The 22500-nt window shown below is 43.5% G+C and overlaps 1 protein-coding gene across 1 annotated transcript in view; it reads left to right on the forward strand.

Annotated features, from left to right (window-relative positions):
* Window positions 1–22500, forward strand: part of LOC119495087 (WD repeat containing planar cell polarity effector) — an 87543-nt gene that overhangs the window by 5628 nt on the left and 59415 nt on the right. Inside the window, 8 exon segments of the mRNA XM_037781297.1 lie at window positions 4774–4818; window positions 9191–9241; window positions 10459–10529; window positions 13734–13793; window positions 14740–14854; window positions 19946–19954; window positions 22247–22299; window positions 22301–22375. Of these exon segments, the coding sequence (XP_037637225.1) occupies window positions 4774–4818; window positions 9191–9241; window positions 10459–10529; window positions 13734–13793; window positions 14740–14854; window positions 19946–19954; window positions 22247–22299; window positions 22301–22375 (479 nt within the window).

The raw sequence follows: 22500 nt of genomic DNA on the forward strand, positions 1-22500 counted from the left end.
CACACCTTCTCACCACCACCTGTGTCTACCTGCCTATATCTACATAGGTCTTGTCTTGTCATCTTGTCTACACATCTAAACAACGCTCCACACTTATGCAAAAGTTTAGTCGAGGAAAAACTGTCATGTCCATGTTCAAAGGGGTTCCTTGACCTCTGACCTCCAGATCAGTGAATGTAAATGGGTTCTATGGGTACCCACGAGTCTCCCCTTTACAGACATGCCCACTTTATGATCATCACATGCAGTTTGGGGCAAGTCATAGTCAAGTCAGCACACTGACACACTGACAGCTGTTGTTTCGGAACACTTTTGATCCATTTATGATAACGTCGCTGATTTATGCCTACATGAAGTTATGTTGAGTGTTGATGGAGCAGCTCCATATCCTGGCATTGATCCGAACTCCATTCAGAAAACAAGCATGTTAAAAGTTGTTTGCTTGTTGTGTTGCGGACAGAGCCGACAAAGCATGAATTCGGTCTTTTTACAAATCAACATCATAATGTTGTTATTTCAGCATCATTTTGATCCGTTTATTGCAATTAAATCACAGCACAGTCTGTTTATTTTGGGTTCATACCGCAGTAGCAACGTGTGGCTTGCTAGATACAGATACAGTATGTAATACAGCTCGCCGCCGGGTGACGTTATGAACCCAGACACGACAGCGTTTGGTTTTCTGTCATATCTGGGACTTCACCAACATGTACAAAGCAGCAACACTGGTTATTTCTGGAGGAAAGCCAGGCGAAAATTTGCGTGGCGCTTGGTGTGAATGCACGGTAACACAATACCAAGCACAACATTACGTAACTTAAAACAACATAAAGAATAGCACATTCACAACAACAGCACGATGTAATGAGACATTGAACCGCTGACACGTAAACACAGAACTGTTCTCCGCCTTTTCATTTTGAAAGAGCAACGACCAATGAGTAAACTCCAACAGTCGGCCGACCAATCCTGTAACTTCGTCAGTCAGTCAGTCAGTCAGTGATGGTCCGTGTCCACAGCCTCCGTGCTTTCCACGCTCCCCATTCATTGTCTATGTAAGCAGCCGCGCAATGCGTTCTGGTAGCGTGGCGTCGGGATTCGAGAGACTAGGCGTCACGACGCCTGCTCCTCATTTGCATAAAGTTGAGGGCTCGTCTACTTTATGTAAATCACGGGCGTCCGACGCGACTCGCCGCCTCTCGAAACTCCCAATAATCTTTTAAACTAAACGTTGTTGATCTGAATTAAAGACAGATTCATCAACTGCATGGATTATTTCTCACCTCAAATGTTTTCAGAAACACATTTCAGTGACCTATTTATGTGAAATAAGAGAAGAAAGTTTCCAAACGAGCCTTCAGACTGGTTCCGGTTTGAAAGCTGGGAGCGTTCGTCCAATCAGGAGCCGAGTGCCTTGTTTCTAGGGACAGCACACCAAGCGTCCAACGCTGGGAAGCGTCGCGTCCCCTCGCCATAAAAAACGCCCCTGTGGACACGTACCATCAGTCAGTCAGTCAGTCAGTCAGTCAGTCAGTCAGTCAGTCAGTCAGACAGTCAGACAGTCAGACAGACAGTCAGTCAGTCAGTCAGTCAGACAGTCAGTCAGTCAGTCAGTCAGTCAGACAGTCAGTCAGTCAGTCAGACAGACAGTCAGTCAGTCAGTCAGTCAGACAGTCAGTCAGTCAGACAGACAGTCAGTCAGTCAGTCAGTCAGTCAGTCAGTCAGACAGTCAGTCAGTCAGACAGACAGTCAGTCAGTCAGTCAGTCAGTCAGTCAGTCAGTCAGACAGACAGTCAGTCAGTCAGTCAGTCAGACAGACAGTCAGTCAGTCAGTCAGACAGTCAGTCAGTCAGTCAGTCAGACAGACAGTCAGTCAGTCAGTCAGACAGTCAGTCAGACAGTCAGTCAGTCAGTCAGTCAGTCAGTCAGTCAGTCAGTCACTCAGTCAGTCAGTCAGACAGTCAGTCAGTCAGTCAGTCAGACAGTCAGTCAGTCAGTCAGACAGTCAGTCAGTCAGTCAGTCAGACAGTCAGTCAGTCAGACAGACAGTCAGACAGTCAGACAGTCAGACAGTCAGTCAGTCAGTCAGTCAGACAGTCAGTCAGTCAGTCAGACAGACAGTCAGTCAGCAGTCAGCAGTCAGTCAGTCAGACAGTCAGTCAGCAGTCAGCAGTCAGTCAGTCAGTCAGACAGTCAGTCAGACAGACAGTCAGTCAGTCAGTCAGTCAGTCAGTCAGTCAGTCAGTCAGTCAGACAGACAGTCAGTCAGTCAGTCAGCAGTCAGTCAGACAGTCAGTCAGTCAGTCAGTCAGTCAGTCAGTCAGTCAGTCAGTCAGTCAGTCAGTCAGACAGTCAGTCAGTCAGTCAGTCAGTCAGTCAGTCAGTCAGTCAGTCAGTCAGTCAGTCAGTGAGTGACAGACTTTTGTGTTTGTAGGGCTGTCCCTCTGCGGTCCAGCCAACAACCAGTAACAGTCAGCTTCACATCCCACCACCTACTTGACCATCATGCCTACATTGAGGAAGGTTAACTGGGGACCAACTCCTCCCTGTGAGGCCCGGTGGGGTTTTGGTGTAAGTTTGACTTTCCTGGCACTTTTCCTGCGTTTCCCTGCTCGCCACCTATCAGTCCATCTCCTCTGTTTCTCCATTTTCTTGTTTTCTCCTCCCTTCCATTCTGTCTTGTCTTTCACAGTCTGCTGAGCTTTAGACCCAGATAGTGTCTCTCCAAGGCTGACTGTGTGTGTGTGTCCACAAAGGTACGACGGGGTGTATATCCCAGGTGACGGTGACATATCCTTATTTGTTTGTTTTCCCCTGCTGTGTGTGTGTGTGTGTGTGTGTGTGTGTGTGTGTGTGTGTGTGTCTCGTGCTATCTTTGGTGAAATGTGGATGGATACATCTGAGCGAAGAGGCCTGGTCGCTGAGGTGTGACGCTCCTATCACCACCTCCCTTACATCATGTACATCAGCCTCAAAAACAAAAATATGGATTCATAAACGCAGCATCTGCTGTGTGATGCTAGGAAACTAATATATATTCTATGTATGTTTGTGTGTATGTTGTAGATGTGTCGATCACATTAGTACAGCAGACGTCTTTCACAGCCTTCTACTGTTGGACTCTGAGCAGCATCACAGTTTGCACAAGAACACCTCCACAGAACTGATTGTGAAGACAAATATACTGTTTGTTTTTACTTCCACAAGAGACGAGTTTAGGTTTTAAAGTTTAAGAAGTGGTGGTTTAGAAGTGGGACCCACAATAGAGCCGTTTTAGTCTTCTTTAGGGGGACCAGGGGGTCTTTAGGGGGAGATAGCAGGTCAACAGTAGATGTCACATAGAAGTGGTGGACATCATCTGAAAGCTGAGAACATGAAGATTAATTATATCCCCACAGCAACGTAGTTGGGGGTATATAGCGCTCCGCGTGTCCGTCCTTCCCTCCGTCCTTCCGTCTGTTTTGTTTCAGGAGCAGAACTCAGAAACTATTTAACTTAGGAACTTAATATGTGTTATGTTGGTTGACAGTGTGGTCTAGTTGTGCCTTTTGGGGTTAGAAGTCCAGGGTGCCCAAAATATTTTAAATTTTGGCCAAACTGTGTGATTTGTTTCAACTTCTATTTGGTTTCCGGAGTAGAACTCCAACTCTTGTCTTCTACTGACTTCATCCTGAGGAAGGTGAGCTAATAACAACCTACATTGTGCTCAATAGACTCATTCCATTAGTTCCAAAAGGGCAAATGGACCTGGGTTTGTTTTAACCGAACCAAACGGGTCATGTGTTAAATCACCTGAAGAACACCTCAGAACATACAGAACAACGTATCGGGTCGGTGTTGGCAGATACTCCAGGTTATAGACTCAGTACTATCCATGTCAGAGACGGAAAAAGTGACATCAAGCCATCACTAATAGTGGTGTGTTTGTGTGTGTGTGTGTTAGTGTGTGTGTGTGTGTGTGTGTGTGTGTGTGTGTGTGTGTGTGTGTGTGTGTTAGTGTGTGTGTGTGTGTGTGTGTGTGTGTGTGTGTGTGTGTGTGTGTGTGTGTGTGTGTTAGTGTGTGTGTGTGTGTGTGTGTGTGTGTGTGTGTGTGTGTGTGTGTGTGTGTGTTAGTGTGTGTGTGTGTGTGTGTGTGTGTGTGTGTGTGTTAGTGTGCGTGTGTGTGTGTGTGTTAGTGTGTGTGTGTGTGTTAGTGTGTGTGTGTGTGTGTGTGACCTGGCCTCCGGAGCGGCGGCGGTGGAGCGATAAAGAAACGATGTGTTGAGCGAATCTGAGTCTGGCTGCTTATAGTAGTTTTGGGCCTCGAGGAATAACACGGAGGAGAAACAGCTCTGCTCAGCAGTTTGTGTGTGTGTGTGTGTGTGTGTGTGTGTGTGTGTGTGTGTGTGTGTGTGTGTGTGTCTATCAGTGTGTGCATGTTGGTCATATGTGTTTGTAGCTGCCTGCTGAGTGTGTGTCTACTTTTAAATGTATATGTTGCATGTGTGTAAATCAGTGTGTCCCTCCGGTGGGATGGGTTAAGGCACACACTCCCGTCTTTATTAATACCCCTCTGCCGCCCCCCCCACCTCCGTTCAGCCTCGGACCCCCCCCACCTCCTCCCTCACAGGCTCTTATCTGAACGTGGTGCTGGCAGACGGGACAGGCCACCGGCTGATAGCGATTGTTTATCCCACGGTTGCGAAATTGCTGATCTGTCTTCTGCTTTTCCCTGACAGCTAGATGTTCATCTCCCTCTCTCTCTCTCCCTCTCTCCCTCTCCCCCCCCACAGATACAGATATTGGCACCTATCAGTACTACGATAAAGGAGAGCCAGGTAAATAGTGTTTATATTGGATGTCTGTTTGTGTTTAAGATAAGTTGCATTTGTCTTGTTTTTGGAACGTATGTGATTTCCTTCTATATGAAGAAGAGCTTCCTGCTGCCACTCATAACACACACACACACGCACACACGCACACACACACACACACACACACACACACACACTTTGTCCACACAGACGCTATTAGTATGTACACCCTAAAGCCTTATATACACATGCATACCCCCCCCACACACACCCAGCTTATTAGGCGTGCGTGGTTCTATCTCTGACAGCGACTGTGTTCCTGTTGACCCGGGGTCTTCTCTCACAGCGATAGGGAAACTAAACTGTTGACTTTCTCCTGGATCACATAGCAGGAGGCCTCCGTGTAGTCCAGCCTCATATCGCCTCGGGCCACCAGGCTTCCCTTACCGTCAGGAAGTGCTCAAATCGCTCCTCCCCGCGCGGTCCCGGCAGCGTTACGGAGGGACGAGCCGTCGAGTACATTTTTTTATGAAGCATTTTTTAAATTTACAATGAGTGGCCCGAGGAACGTTACTACATCATCTATACGCCGCACCTTCAAAATTTGACTCGGTTCAGTAGAATTGTACAAATTTCCAATAAGTCAATCATTCAAAATAAGTAGTGATGCACCGATACCACTTTATTCAGACCGAGTACCAGTACTTCCATCTGGATACTCTCCGATACCGAGTACCGATACGAGTACTTCTCTGAGCCTAAAGAGCCTCGTTAACAGCCAGCTGGAGGGTGTGAGCGACACACGGCAGGCTGGAGAGTACTGCATATGAGGCGGTGCGCCGCCATCAGCTCTGGGTCGGCTTGGAAAGGCTCAGGGCGAAGGTGGCTCGCGGCCGCAGCTTTATAGCACTCCCCGACCGGACCTCACCACCTTGACGTTTTTCTGACATTTTTCAGACTTCTTTTGGACATTTTTTAGACTTTTTTCTAGTTTTCTAGTCTCATATGATACCTGTATCTTCACTCTAGCTTTAAAACTGAGCCGCTACGACCTAAAAATCACAAGTTGCCTTAATGCGTTAAAGAAATGAGTGGAGTTAAAACAACGTGTCAAAGTTAACGTGTTATTATCACGTTAACTTTGACACCCCTTGTTGTCATACACTTATAATACCAATCTGAGCCCATCCGAGGGAAAAACAAGAACCTTTAGTGGACGTACATTGACAATGTGATTACATTACATGCTGTATGCATGAATGCAACGTTGTTGTCTCCTTTAGTAACAAACAGTAAAAATACTGAAGTTCTCCTTTAATATGACGAACACAGTGACGTTGGGACCAAAACAATGAGCTTGAAGACTCTAAAACTCTGTGGTTTCATCACTGTGAGCGACATCTTTCACATTTGATCTATTAATATGAAATGTTGATTAGCTTCAAGTTGTATCATACATTTGCATAAATCTTTTCTTTCTCTCTTCTTAAAGACAGTAAATATCTTTCCTTTCATTTCCTCTGTGTATATTTTTAGTGTCTCTTTCTCTCCATCTTCATGTTTTTCCTTTTGTTTCTGTTCCTGTCTCAGATGTTTCCGCCTCTCTTTCATTGATTTCCTCTTTGTCTCAGTTTTTTTTGTGTACAGTATGTCTCTCTCTCTCTTCCTCTCTTCCTCTCTCTTCCTCTCTCTGCCTCTCATCACGGGGGTTTCTCTCCCTCCTCTCTCATCTGAGAAGCTGCCTTCTCTTTCATTCCAATCTTCAGTAGAGAGACGATGCTCTCGCTCCAAATCCTTTCATTTGGAGGATTACTAAAGTGTGGCTTGATATCAGAGTGGAGGGAGGAGAGGGAGGAGGAAGAGGAGGAGGAGGAGGAGGAGGAGGAGGAGGAGGAGGAGGAGAAGGAGGAGAAGGAGGAGGAGGAGGAGGAGGAGGAGGAGGAGGAGGATGGTGGTGTAACGATAGCTCAGTTCAGAGATACGCCTGTATGCATACAGTTTAGATTACATTCAGATTAGTTTGTTCTTGAATAAAGGAACAGAAACGTTCAGTTCAGCCAGACTGTGAAAAAAGATAAATTTAAAAACAATATATTTCCTACATATTTTGTCTCGTACGCCACTAAATTTCTTTAACGCATTAACGCAACTTGTGATTTTCAGGTTGTAGCGGCTCAGTTTTAAAGCTAGAGTGAAGATCCTGGCATCATAGTAAACTATAAAACCTGATGAATCCATCGGTACCAACCAGGTCAGACTAGCTGGTCATGAAGGAGGTTAAATAACGCTCCAAACTTACTTTGTTTTGTGTTGTTAATTGATTTCCAATAATAAATATATACATACATTTGCAGCATATTTGTCCACTCCCATGTTGACAATGAGTGTTAAAAATGGATTTAGAGACTAATGCACACCAAAACAACCAATATAAAAGTTCACTGAATAAGAAAGCAATAAGAGATGGGTATTTAAGATAATAACAGATAAACAAAAATAAAAATAACAATAAAAATAAATAAATACAAATTATGAAAGTACACAAAATAAGCAGATTGTTTTAAAATAATAACATTTTAATAAAATAGAATAGAATAAAAGTGTACACACACTCAGCTGCCAGTTTATTAGCTAAAACTGATGCAGTGTATACAACATAAAGGAAATGTTATTTCCACATGTCCCCACTAGAGGTAGACCCAGGCTCATTGGAGCAGCTCCGAGGGTCGCCTGCAGCCAAACACCCCCCCGTCCTCCCTACCAGCCCCAGAGCAGGTGCCCATGTCTGGGCCTGTCTGGCCCCTCACCCCCTTATCTGATTAATACTACTAATCCTGGAGGTGTTCCTGCCTGCCAGAGAGGCCGGGCCACCAGACGGGCCACTTCCTCGCTCATCACGGTGACCGACCGGGCCACGAGGCACCGTGACGGGTTTCACTCCACCAGCTCCGAGCAGCTAAAGGGGGGCGTTTGAGCTCCGGCTTCTGGTCATCCTTATCTACATCACAGAGACATTTAGCGTGTTGTTTTCTAATACTGTCTATATATATATTCCAAACCCGTTAACCCTCTGAGACCCACGATAGACCCATTTCTTTAGGGGGGTTCAGGGGCTCTTTAGGGGGAGATAGCAGGTCAACAGTAGATGTCACATAGAAGTGGTGAACATCATCTGAAAGATGGAAACCTGAAGATTAATCTGAGATGCTGCTCAGCACTGAGGGTCAAGTTGTTCTAGTCATAAATCAGAAATAAACATTCAAATAAACAGTGAGAGTGTATCAGGGTTTAGAACATGATGATAGTAGTATATGATGGTCATCCCCATGCTCTATTACGTCTCAGAAGTTGTTGGGTTGATACCCTTTATTACACAGATTTGGCGCTAAATTTAACTATTTTTTTTTCTCGAGGAACACCAGAGAAAAAGACATGCAGTGATTTGGGATCAAAAATTTTGTGAGATTTCTGCAAGAATTGCATTTTTCGGCAATTGGATGGCGAGCACTCCTGTTGTGTTGCTCTGCTCGAAACACCCTTATTGCTAATGTAGGTAGGAAAGCCATCCATCCTCTGAATGCTCTAGGTCTCTAGTTTGATCCATCCATCCTCTGAATGCTCTATGTCTCTAGTCTGATCCATCCATCCTCTGAATGCTCTAGGTCTCTAGTTTGATCCATCCATCCTCTGAATGCTCTAGGTCTCTAGTCTGATCCATCCATCCTCTGAATGCTCTAGGTCTCTAGTTTGATCCATCCATCCTCTGAATGCTCTAGGTCTCTAGTCTGATCCATCCATCCTCTGAATGCTCTAGGTCTCTAGTTTGATCCATCCATCCTCTGAATGCTCTATGTCTCTAGTCTGATCCATCCATCCTCTGAATGCTCTATGTCTCTAGTCTGATCCATCCATCCTCTGAATTCTCTAGATCTCTAGTTTGACCCATCCATCCTCTGAATGCTCTAGGTCTCTAGTTTGATCCATCCATCCTCTGAATGCTCTAGGTCTCTAGTTTGATCCATCCATCCTCTGAATGCTCTATGTCTCTAGTCTGATCCATCCATCCTCTGAATGCTCTATGTCTCTAGTCTGATCCATCCATCCTCTGAATTCTCTAGATCTCTAGTTTGACCCATCCATCCTCTGAATGCTCTAGGTCTCTAGTTTGACCCATCCATCCTCTGAATGCTCTAGGTCTCTAGTCTGATCCATCCATCCTCTGAATGCTCTAGGTCTCTAGTCTGATCCATCCATCCTCTGAATGCTCTAGGTCTCTAGTCTGATCCATCCATCCTCTGAATGCTCTAGGTCTCTAGTCTGATCCTGCTACAGCCTCTTAAAGACAGTAAAGTCGGTCTTAGAGGGTTAATTGTCCTTCTTTTATTGTTTTCTCCAGCCAGTCCTCTGGAGCATCACTACTACAACGAGAAACTCCATTTCTGTGAAGGTAAGTTCCCAACAGAGGAACTCATATTGTGTGTTTGGGTCTCAACCATCTCACCGGTGGATGAGCATCTCCTAGAAATCACTGTCCTACTTCCTCTATTCTCTCTCTCTCTCTCTCTCTCTCTCTCTCTCTCTCTCTCTCTCTCTCTCTCTCTGCTTTTCACACAGTAGTAAATACAAACACCCTTATCAGGAGACAAACACTCACCCCCCCCAACCTCCACACCCTCATTTGCATGCATCTTTTTACCTCCACTCTTAATAGAGAGTCTCTCTCCTTAATGCTTCATTTCAGCTCAGATAAAACTGTAGAATAAAGACGTAGGGGAGTGGTGAACTTCCTGTATGAGCGTGGGTAGAAGCAGATGCACAAATTCAATGAGCTGTTTTCTCTCCCTCTGTTTAACCACTAGAGATGGAGATGGAGGTGGAGGGCTCGGTGTGGTACTGTGAGGTTGCATTTGGGAGATAACTCAACTCAAGAGCTCCAAAAAGTCCTCACGATTAAAATATTTGCTTCTCCTGGAGGACCCGTTTGTGTGTTTTTTGAAGGGACATTTTGCTTTCAGTAGAATATTTTTCACTCCTTTAGTGCAGCTTCATCTGTAAGCAGCAGATTTCAGACTTTAGCTGCTTTGGGAAAACAGTAGTCAGAAATATAGAAACCAAATCAGTGTAGTTTCTATATAGTAAGAAACGGTTTTAAACCTAAGAGTAACCAATGCTGGTGTGAGACGTTCACAAAGTCACTCAGCCTGTTCTCATCCCCAGGGCGTCAAGTACCGACGTTTTCTCCCGGCCGTCAGCGTCCGATACCACCACACAAGGCACCACTTAGCGTAGCTCCAATTAACTACAATGTAAACCCGTCTGCAGAAACAGCCGCCGATTAATCAGCTGATCGTTTGTTCAAAATACAGCTAACGTCGACCGCTACTCTGTATGCATCCAAGAGCAGATTCAGCATTGCATTGTGGGACGCCTGCTTCATGTACCTGCATCTCTTTTTATTCTTGTCACCACCTTTTCTTCCTCATGTCTCCGCTCGTCATACGTAGATCTGCTCTCAGATAGAACGTTCAACCCTTTTAGCCTCTCTGGGGTTTTTGGTGCCACATTCTTCTGGATCCTCATGAGGGCCAGAAACAGAAATCATGTCTTTAAAGAGTTCAGGTCACATGATCTTTAGATTCTTCCTTGTGTGTTTCTGCTCCGTAGCTCGAGGCTATTCGTGGACCCCCAGGAACCGCCGACCGGAGAAGCTACGTGATTCGCTGAAGGAGTTGGAGGTACCCGCCTCTTCATCCCCCCCCTCCCCCCCCCGTCTTCTTCCTCCCTCTGGGGATTTTGGGAGTTTTCTCTTTCCGAAACGGCCGATTGATTAACAAATAGGGGCATTCCTCCCTCTGCCTTCACTCTCCCTGTCCGCTCCCGTTTGTTCTCCTCTCCCCCTCTCCTCTCTCATCACCTCTCTTTCGGCCGGGCTCTGTCATCAAGGGGGATATTTGAGGGGATCAGGGGGCTGCAGGCTGCCTTCTCTTCCTCCCTCCTTTCCTTCCTCTCCCCTCATTCATCCTCCTCCTCCTCCTCCTCCTCGTCCTCCTCCTCCGTACTGGTGGCAGTACAGACCTAGCTTTGTTTGCTGGAACCTGTCTGTGGCTGTTACACACACACACACACACACACACACACACTCCCCACCCGTCCACCTCCCTCCTCTCACCCGTAACTATTGTCTGAAACTAGAAACCACCCCGGCTCACCTCCACACCTCCTCCTCCTCCTCCTCCTCCTCCGTCCCTCTCTCCTCCCATCCAATCACCCCAGCTGGGTTAGGAATGTGGCAGGAATGACTGACCTTACACACACACACTCTTAACAAAACACACACTGACGTGCACACAAGCAGTCCTTACCTGCATCCTCTTTCAGCTCCGTGAGCAGGAACTGCTGCAGAGGCCACCTGTGGTGACAAATGTCTGCTACTAGATAGGTGTTACCTCCAAGATAATTAATGCAAGATGTGAGCGGCACTGGCATTACTAAAGATGGAAACTTACTGAATTGTTCCACCAAAGTTCACAACAAGTTTCACAACTTCTGTATTTGCTGGTTTTATTACCTAATAGAGGATGACGCCGATATGATTGGCTGCACAGCCTCCACCTGTCACGCAGAGATGCACATTACCGTTTAACATGGAGGCTCCATACACAAAGTCAAGGTAAAGGGAGAGAAACAAGTTAGCTCTCGAATATTAGAGCTGTCAATCGATTAAAATAGTTAATCGTGATTAATCACACATTGTTTTATCTGTTCTAAATGAACCTTAAAGGGAGATTTGTCAAGTATTTAATCCTATTATCAACATGGGAGTGGATAAATATGCTGCTTTATATAAATGTATGTATAGGGCATGACAATTTTTCCTCGCCAAAATTGGGTGTAAGATTTGAACGTTATTTAACCTCCTTCATGACCAGCTAGTATGACATGGTTGGTACCGATGGATTCATCAGGTTTTATAGTTTCATATGATACCAGGGTTGGATTTTTCTTCTGCCTTTTTTTTTTTTTTCACATTTTTCTGACTTTTTTTTTTAAAATTTCAAACTTTTCACATTTTTCAGACTTTTAAAAAAAATTTCACTTTTTTTTTTATTTACATTTTTCAGACTTTTTTTTCAGACATTTTCCTGACTTTTTTTCAAATTTTTCTGACTTTTTTTTTTAAATTTCAAATTTTTCACATTTTTCAGACTTTTAAAAAAAATTTCACTTTTTTTTTTTATTTACATTTTTCAGACTTTTTTTCAGACATTTTCTGACTTTTTTTCAAATTTTTCTGACTTTTTTTTTTAAATTTCAAATTTTTCACATTTTTCAGACTTTTAAAAAAAATTTCACTTTTTTTTTTATTTACATTTTTCAGACTTTTTTTTCAGACATTTTCTGACTTTTTTTCAAATTTTTCTGACTTTTTTTTTTTAAATTTCAAATTTTTCACATTTTTCAGACTTTTAAAAAAATTTCACTTTTTTTTTTTATTTACATTTTTCAGACTTTTTTTTCAGACATTTTCTGACTTTTTTTCAAATTTTTCTGACTTTTTTTTAATTTCAGACCTTTCACATTTTCAGACTTTTTTTTAATTTTCAGGCTTTTCACATTTTTCAGATTTTTTTTTTTTTTTCAGACTTCACATTTTTCAGACTTTTTTTTAATTTTTCAGACTTATTATTTTCTAGACTTTTTTTAAAATTATTTTTCAGACTTCACATTTTCTAGACTTTTTTTAAAATTATTTTCAGACTTCTTTGTAATTTTTCAGACTTTTTTTTTTTAATTTCAGACTTTTCACATTTTTCAGATTTTTTTTTTTTTTTACATTTTCACATTTCAGACTTTTTTTTAATTTTCAGGCTTTTCACATTTTTCAGATTTTTTTTTTTTTCAGACTTCACATTTTTCAGACTTTTTTTTAATTTTTCAGACTTATTATTTTCTAGACTTTTTTTAAAATTATTTTTCAGACTTCACATTTTCTAGACTTTTTTTTAAAATATTTTTCAGACTTCTTTGTAATTTTTCAGACTTTTTTTTTTTAATTTCAGACTTTTCACATTTTTCAGATTTTTTTTTTTTTTTACATTTTTCACATTTTTCAGACTTTTTTTTTTTTTAAATTTCAGACTTTTCACATTTTTCATACTTTGTTTTTTAATTTTTCAGACTATTCACATTTTTCAGACTCTTTTTTTTTTCAGACTTTTTTTTTTTTTAATTCAGGCTTTTCACATTTTTCAGATTTTTTTAAAAAATGTTCAGACTTTTCACATTTTCTAGAATTTTTTTCTTTTTTTCTTTTCAGACTTTTAAAACATTTTTCAGACTTTTTTAAGTTTTCAGTCTTTTTCACATTTTTCAGACTTCTTTTTTATTATTCCCACTTTTTTTTCTTTTTTTTTTTTGACATTTTTTCGGACATTGTTCAGACTTCAGAAAATAAATCATTCACTGTTTCTTTAACCTTTCTCACCAATTTTTGGTGTTCTCTCTTCCAAATAATCGAGTCGTGTAATCGTTCATTCATGACATGAAATCACACACTTTAGGATCCTCTTTACCCTGGGAATATGCACCAACATTAGTGGTTTGTAAGAAGGGCATTTAACAACCTAACAGGACGCAGAACAGATAATTTTTTTCCAGTCATACTGTAAAACACAGAATGGTGCATTGCCCGTTGCACATAAATAGAACATATTCCAACAATGTAATCCACCAAATCACACCTCAGGATGTTCTCTTACGACTGACAAAAAACTGATTTATTAAAAATGCTCATCTATCAGCATTTTCTACCTGTTTCAACCTGACTCTGCTGCTCTCAGCTCTCAGGTGTGTGTTGTCTGTGTGGTTACTGGTTTCACTGGGAGATTGAACCTCAGTTCACCTGTTTGTGTCTCTGTTTATCTGTCACGCTCCTTCAGGAACTGTTGCAGACCAACACCTGCGTTCACAGCAGATGGAGGAACAAGCAATGCTGCCAGGTACACACCCTCCTCATGCACACGCACACACACACACACACACCTCTCTTTTCAGCTTCAGACAGTGTCAGTCAGAAGCTGAAGGAACCTCCCAGCATCCGCCCAGACCAGGCCTCAGATAGAGAGCTCCACTGGGCTGTAATACCAGCTGGCAGGTCATTGACAACATCTCCAACAACGTCATCATGATTATTATGATTATTATGATTATTATGATTATTGATCCACTAACGATCACTAATTCTCATGTTGCTTAATGCTGGGTAAAAACAAACCTCTGTTTTAGACGTGTATAATGTTTTGAATTTATAAATTTGTCTTATTATCCCCGTAAGTATGACCACTTCTTTAACCAAACAATTGAGTCTGAGAACAGAATCAAGTTAATTGTTATTATTATTATTTTATTATTTATATGACCTAATATCACACATTTGCCTAAAGCAGCTTTATAATCTACAACATACGACATTTTAGACCCTCACTTCAGATCAGAAAAACTCCCCCAAATAACCCTTAATAGGGCAGAAACCTGCAAGAAAGCTCAGGAAGAGCAACAGAGGAGAGACCCCTCCTCCAGGACGGACACACATGCAATATGTTTTTCATTTAGTTATTTTTTATTAAACCTTTATTTCGATTTTGAATCTCATTTGCAAGGGGGTCCTGGCCAAGATGGAGGTGTAAAAGTTTCACACAAGCACCACAAAAACAAGTTTAAAACAATATAAAAACATCAAATATTTCACTTAAAAGAGACTTAAAACAAACAGCAAGTTACATCCACAAAATGATTTTCATTCAGTGCCTGGACGAGTACATTCAGTACCCAAATACTCCTTCTATAATCTAATAATCTAGTTAATCTACATAAACTCTCAGACAGTTTACTTTTACTCCTGAATCTCTGTTGTCTGTAAGATGTGAGATGTTTGGTACCTTGCAGGTGTTGCTGAGCAGCAGAGTCCTGGTGACTTTCACCCTGAATGGACCTCAACTCCAACAAGTCTATGTTGACCGAACGTTAGTGGGTCGACTACCAGGCAACACCGTGGCTGATGGTTAGTAGCACACACACACGCACGCACGCACGCACGCACGCACGCACGCACGCACGCGCGCGCGCACACACACTACACACACACACACAGTGAAGGTGATCTATTGACTGTATATTAACATCATACCAGCAACATTACTACAGTTTAAATGTCTCTATCTGTAGAATATGTTACGGACATGAAAAAAAGGTAAAGACTTATTTTTAAATCAACACTTCCTGCTTTCATTTCTAAATGAAAGCACTCAAGTGTGTAGACTGTGTGTGGACAGAATTCCTTCATTTGTTAACACAAGGCTTTTATTCTGAAATATGTGCCGGACAGTGTCGTAGAACATGCAGTGACCTGGAGAGCTCCATTAATGAATAAAGTACGGGGTATTATTAGTCGATTATTACTATTATTTAAAAATTACCACACGTTTCTGAACCTTTCTCTGTCTGAAATGAAATGAAAATGAAATGGACATTATGAAAGGAGAACTCTATGCAGAAAGAAAGAGCTGACAGCAGCAGCTGAAATGCAGCTGGTGTGAACACCCGACGCGTGAATCACGCAGCCGCCACATGACGCAGCCGCCACGCGCTCCTGACGTTCCCAGTGTGGATGAGGCGTCAGCGTCGGGCAGCGACTTCCTGAAACTGAAGGAATTCTTCTACTTCTTAAAATGAATCACATGTTTGAGGTTCTTACGGTGCTCAGAAAGTTGTCAAACGTTGTTCACTCATCAGATGTGGTGGAAAATTTCATATTTTTGGGGTCTCAGACTTGGTGTTGACAGAATGGCTCCCTGGCGCCCCCTACAAAGTTTGAAAAATTGAGCCCCCCGTTTAGGTTTCACTTACATGTATGAAATTTGGGAAACAGATGTAACATGTGGAGACGCACAATAAAGCCTCTTGGAGGTATACCCAAAACCCAACAGGAAGTCAGCCATTTTGGCGCCATTTTCGCACTTTTTTGGCGTTTTAACAGGCCGTGTACTTTAAACGAACTCCACCTAGAGAATTCATCAGATCAACTTCAACTGGCTTTGGTCATTACCATTTTGACGTGTGCGATCAAAAGTTATCAAACGTTTGCGTTTCCATGCAACATTAGTGCCGTGTTGCACGCTCATCAGACGTGGTGGAAAATGTCATATATTTGGTGTCTCGGGCTCTGGTGTTGCAAAATGGCTCCTTGGCCTACAGCCCAGATACATCTACCCCTTTTACCGCCGCGACATCACCCTGGTACACGGCGGCAATTCTGTTAAATGAAACCAGCAATATCTGTAGATCTGTGCGATCAAAAGTTATCAAACATTTGCGTTTTCATGCATCATTGGTGGCATGGCATGGCGCGAAGAAGCGCCCTCTTCATAACTCATGAACCATGTGTCCTAGACAGTAGAGGGACGCGTCGTTGCACTCAGCAGTGTTCCTGTTTCATCGTGCTCGGCTGCAACACGTGCATGACTGTGCGCGGGCCGGTTCATCACCGCTTCCAGCTTTTATACGTGTTTATTTCTTTAAAAGAAAGGGTCTTTTTCTACTCTTTAATCCATCATTGGTCCCGGCTGCATTGAAGCCTTTAGACGTTTCTGTCTGTGGTTTTCTTTGGTTACTTCGGTGCTGCTGATGCTAATTAGAGCTGTTGCATAACCATCACGCCTGTTTACGGCGGTAAAAGAAAGCTTTCTCCCGACGTTCGCATTCACTGAATGCAATTACGGTTCATGTGTGACTTAAATATTCCAGAGGTTCCCTGGTGTTTAAGCTGATTTAAGGACACAAACATCATTGTTTCCACCTCACGGCTGCATGGGCCACCTATCTCTGCCCACAGCCCCGCACACACACACACACACACATACACACACACAAACACACACTGAATAACAAACACATTTACATTCAAATGTTCACTATTTTAAAACCATCAACCACGCACTTCCTCTCACACTGTCAGCACCGATTGTGTGTTTACACCTGCTCACCACACACACACACACACACCCCGCTCTCCTCGCCACTTTGTCACGCAAGCACTCAAACACACATACACACACACACACACACACACACACCACACACTCACATAACAGGTGCCACAGGTGAGCGAGGCGACTCTGCCAGCTAATTGCGGGCAAATCCTTTGTGCTGCGTGTGTCCAGGGGCCTTCCCTTAAGAGCATCCATCAGTGTTTTTCCCTCCATCGCGCGTTCCTCCAGGGAGTACCGCCCCCCCCCTCCACCGCCGCACGCCGCTCCCTCGCTCCCTCGCTCTGCAGACCTGGCAGGAGAGAGAGAACGCCGTGGACACCGGCCCAAATCTGCTAATTATTTCTTTCTTTCTGTATCAATTATTTGTTCATAACACCGCCCTCCCTGCTTCCGTCCGGGTCTCCAGACACCTGATAAAGCCCCCGTAGTGCACGCACACACACACTCACACACACACACACACACACACACACACACACACACACACTCGTTCACACATGCATACATACGTAATTACAGACTTTTTTTTTTTTTTTTACATACACCAACAAGCACTTACTGTATGCCCACTCACATTTACACACACACAGAGGCTGTAACACCCCCACTCACGTACACAATGACACACACACACACACACACACACACCCAGGTACAAACACACACCCACTCACCTCCCGCTGCGCTCCATTCAAAGCCTCAGAGGCAGTAATTATTAGAGTAATGGTTGTGAGAGGGTGGTTTCCGGGGATTGTGTGTGTTGGGGTGTGTGTGTTGGTGTGTGTGTGTGTGTGTGTGTGTGTGTGTGTGTGGTGGGGGGGTAGTAGGTTAGAGGCTGTTCTCACATCTGTCACTTGTTAAATTAGCCTTTAGACAATTAGAGTAGAGAGCCAGACCAGATCACACCGTACAATTAATGAAACAGTTTACAATTACTATTAGCTTATTACTGGTGTAACCGTGTGTGTGTGTGTGTGTGTGGTGCGTGCGTGCGTGCGTGCGTGCGTGCGTGCGTGCGTGCGTGCGTGCGTGCGTTGTTGTGACATATGCTAAGTGTCTTATTTTGTCTGTGTGCATTTGTTTATTTAATCACTGCAATGTCGGATCAATAAATAAAATAAAAGTCTAATATGAGGCTGTAATTTCATAATCTATTAATCTTTATTACACGGCTGTGTTGAATACTGGATTCTGATTGGTCAATCAGGGCGTTCTACGTCTGATTCTTTATAGCAGACTGTTGTTATGAAGGGATGCTCATTTTGAAAATGTTCTTAAACCGATAACCGACCCTCGTTAACCGATTATTAACCGGCAAGATTTGTGCCTCGCATGCAGCGGTGCTCCAGCTGCAGGAGCACAACAGATATTCATTGACGGGAGTCTCCAGTTCACCGTCCGGGAGCGTTAACTTCGCTTTTTAATTAATTATAAATATTTCTTTTAACCATTTTAACCGATAGCGTTAATCGGTTAAAATGCTTAATGTCGGTTAACGGTTAAACGGTTAATTATTAACGTCCCCTATTGTTATGTATAGCAGACAGTTGCTATGGGTGCATTTCTGATGTCGGACTCTGGAGGACTGTTTTTGTGTCAAATGATTGATTTCTTCCGTAAGTAGCGGTGTAATAAGCGGGATAATGTAAAGCTAGCGAGTCATTGTTGTGAAATAAAACCTGACGGGGCGATGAGAGACCCCGACGCATCGCCCTGAACGGCTTGCCATACATTATCCCTGACATGAAACGTCACAAAGTAGTGAAAAACACACATCACCCAAATTGATGTCCGTAACTTATTTTATCTGACCAGCAGTCCAAAACCCCAAAATATTTCATTTATTATCATTTCTCCTTAAAGGAGCAGTGTGTAGGATCTGGCGGTATCGAGCGGTGAAGTTGCAGATTGTAAACAACTGAAGCCTCTTCTCTGTGTGCCAAGCGTGTCGGAGAGGCCAACGGTGACCGACGCAAACACGTAGCGTAGGTCATTTGGAACAGAAGTTGGAAGTGAGTGGTGAAGCAAGACAGAGAGAGCGGCGGTGACGGGAGAGAGTAACGACTCCGGCCCGAGCAGGAGAAGTCAACAGAGTTTGGTTTGTCCGTTCTGGGCTACTGTAGAAAGATGGCGGACTCCGTGAAGAGGACCTGCTCCCTATGGAGATATAAACCAGCTCATTCTAAGGTAACGAAAACACAGCGACTCTTATTATCAGCTGATTAAACACTAAAGAAAACAAACTTATAATATTATGTTACATATGTTACATGCTTATGTTTCTGAACCAAAAATATGTTTCATATCCACGTTTGTGTAGATCGACTTTTAGTGTTATAACTGCTTTTGTCGTTTGAAAGTTCATTCTCGATAATGTTTAGATTTAGGCAACAAAACTACTTTGTTAGGTTTAGTAAAAGATCATGTTTTGGGTTAAAAATCATTTTCAAACACACGTGTCACACGTGACAACGCTGGTCTCCTGGGTGAAAGTCCCATGTTTGACCTGTCCATCCACATCGACCTCCTCCCTACATGAACTTAAATTAACGTATTTGTGATACGTTAAAAACAAAAGTAATCCGGCAGGACAAAGTGTCCTCGAATGGTTATGGGACGATGCAGTTTTGTTGAAATGCGAACGAGACTGAAACAATGACTTTATTAAAACAGTTGTTGTTTAATTCTCTTTGATTAATCGACTGATCGTTTCATCTGGAGTCAGAGTGAGTCGCTGTGTGATGACAGAGAATTTACATGTTGTGAACAGGATGTGACAACTTGGTAAAGCAGACCGGTTACAGTATGTGAACGCTGAAGTAAATCCTCTTTCATGGCTTCAGCTGAATGTGAGTCCTGCTGCGTCTCTCCGACACGACGAGCCACGGCAGCCACATCTGGCTTTTTGTTTCACCCGTGAGAACGGAGCTGGCTCACCGTCCTCTCTCTTCAACTTCTGTACCTTCCTGTTCTACCACGGGCTGTCATGATTGCATCATACGGAGCGCTAGATTACACATATTTTACACCATCAAAGTATTACCGGCTGGCTTTGGCCGCCGACGGCTGCTGCAGCCAAGCTGCGCATATGCTCCACGATTAAGCATCCTTAAGTGATTTTTCATAGCAGGTTTCATTTACGCATGTTTTAAATGTGCTTTGGGTTAAGCCCATTGGCCTCTTATGTCAACATGCTGCTGAGGAGACGGCATTAAATGGATTTAGAGGACCGTGTGTGTGTGTGTGTGTGTGTGTGTGCTTTAACATGTCGTTTTAGACTTGTGGGTTTGAATGTAACTGAGGATGTGTAAAGAATGGTTGCATGTGTGAATGTTTTGCAGCTATCTATGCATGTGTGCATGTATATATACATGTACATACGGTGTATATAGGTGTGTATGTGTGTGTGTGTGTGCGTGCGTGTGTGTGTGTGTGTGTGTGTGTGTGTATCGGGGTGGGTCATGAAGGTCTGGCCCTTAAAGCCAAATCAGCCACCTGGTCCCAGATTGAGCCCCAGTCTGGTTTCATCTCCCCTCCTTCATTCTGGGACTGAATGGGATTAAACGTAATCCCGTTATAGACACCCGTAGAGATCAATACTAACTGCATTTAACTTGATTCGTCTGTAATCTATTACAAAGACGCTTACTGTTGCATTAAGCGTAGTTTGGGTAAGCCGAGGCTCCTCCTCCGTTAATGGTCGTATTTTGTGATGGTTTTAAAACCTTCAACCAGTTTTCATTACAGACGCTTCATAATAATCCGACTCCGACCGACTCAGCTGACCTGATTTAAGATGCTAGTTTTTTTTCTGTTTTTTTTCCAGCGATGTTTCACTTCCCCTTCGTGACTATTTGCATATTAATTTAAAAATGTTCACACAACAGGATGATTTGAAGTGTAATCATAACCCGCACGTTTATATAAATACACACACACGGCGTGGTTAATTGGCGGTTAGATTTCTAAATCTCGGGGTGCAGCCTCACTCGTTCAACTCAAAGCAGGATATCTGAGAGACATGTGTAACGCCCCCCCCCTCCTCTCCGTTTAATTGGTTTCATAAACAGATTAATTTGAAGGAGAGGGGGGCTTAATTGCTAATCAGCGTTTCCATGCAGCTCCTGAAGAGTTGAACAGGATCAAGTGTGTTCTTCTACCACAAAAAGAGGCCTTTAGAGCCGGCAGTTACTCTGACAGGGGAAGAGAGGAGAGGAGAGGAGGACGGGGAGGAGAGAGAGAAAGAATACAGGAGAGGAGGACAGGGAGGAGAGAGAGAAAGAATACAGGAGAGGAGGACGGGGAGGAGAGAGAGAAAGAATACAGGAGAGGAGGACAGGGAGGAGAGAGAGAGAGAGAGAGAGAGAGAGAATCGAGAAGAGAGAGGAGAGGAGAGGAGAGGAGAGTGTTCTTCTACCACAAAAAGGCCTTTAGAGCCGGCAGTTACTCTGACAAGGGAAGAGAGGGGAGGAGAGAGAGGGAGATAGAATACAGGAGAGGAAGAGAGAGAGAGAGAGAGAGAGAGAGAGAGGAGAGAGAGGAGAGGATGCAGGAGAGGAGAGGAGAGAGGGAGAGGATAGAAGAGAGGAGAAGAGAGAATGCAGGAGAGAGGAGAGGAGAGGAGAGAGATAGAAGAATACAGAAGGCAGCGGGAAGGAGGAGAGAGGATGCAGGAGAGAGGATAGGAGAGGATGGAGAGGAGAGGAGAGGATGGAGAGGAGAGGATGCAGGAGAGAGGAGGAAAGAGAAGGAAAGAAGGAGTAAGAGTGAGGAGAGAATGGGAGGAAGACAGAGAAAGACTTGAACTTGTGTCCTCCCTCTCCAAACTAATAGAAACTGAATCATCCAGTATAACAGGAATACTAGTAGTATAATAGTATAATGAAGTGTAAACATAGAGGAGAAGATTTATTAAACAGAAACATCATAAAAACTCTCTAAACTCTCAAATGCTGAACTCATTCGTCTTAGATATACGATTCTGAGACGGTAGTCTCTGAGATTCCCTGTGGTCTCAGTGAGTCCCTGTCTGTCCAATCAGATCACAATCAGTCCTCAATGTGTATGGGGTGGATTTACTGTCCTACTTTATGTGGTCAAGTAAGATCCGATTGCAATCAGATCCCCCAAAACACATTTTAATGGGAGGTGTAAAGGGGGTCATAGTTTCCTAAGAAAGGTTATGCCCCCCCCCCCACCCCCTCTGGGACCCAAAGTGGTCTCATCAGGACCAATAAGAGAGAATCCATCAGTGAGTGTTTGGCCTCCTGTTATTGATGGAGCTCCAGGTCTTCATGTTTTCATGGTGTGTTGATGTCTTTGTCCTGATTCCTGGCTGTGTGAGGAGACGCTGAACTCTCTTAGCTCTTGACCTCTGTGGTGATGTCATCCCCAGCGGTGCTGAGGCGACAGGCTGATCCTGCTGTCCTTCCTGGAGCAGAGCCAGGTGGCTGCAGTCTAACCTCAACCAGAGGAACCAGGACTCCCCAGAGACCGGCAGGAGGACCGACAAACTCTCACTCTCTGAGATCAAGGTAACGCACGGAGGATGGAGTGTGCATGAGTAATGTGTGTGTGTGTGCCTGAGCGTCTCTGTGTGTAGTTAGGTCAGTGTTTGTTAGAAAAGAGATTGAGTAAAACAAAAAGTAGTAGTAGTAGT

The sequence above is a fragment of the Sebastes umbrosus genome, chromosome 10, assembly GCF_015220745.1.
Source record: "Sebastes umbrosus isolate fSebUmb1 chromosome 10, fSebUmb1.pri, whole genome shotgun sequence".
In the NCBI taxonomy this organism is placed as follows: Eukaryota; Metazoa; Chordata; class Actinopteri; order Perciformes; family Sebastidae; genus Sebastes; species Sebastes umbrosus.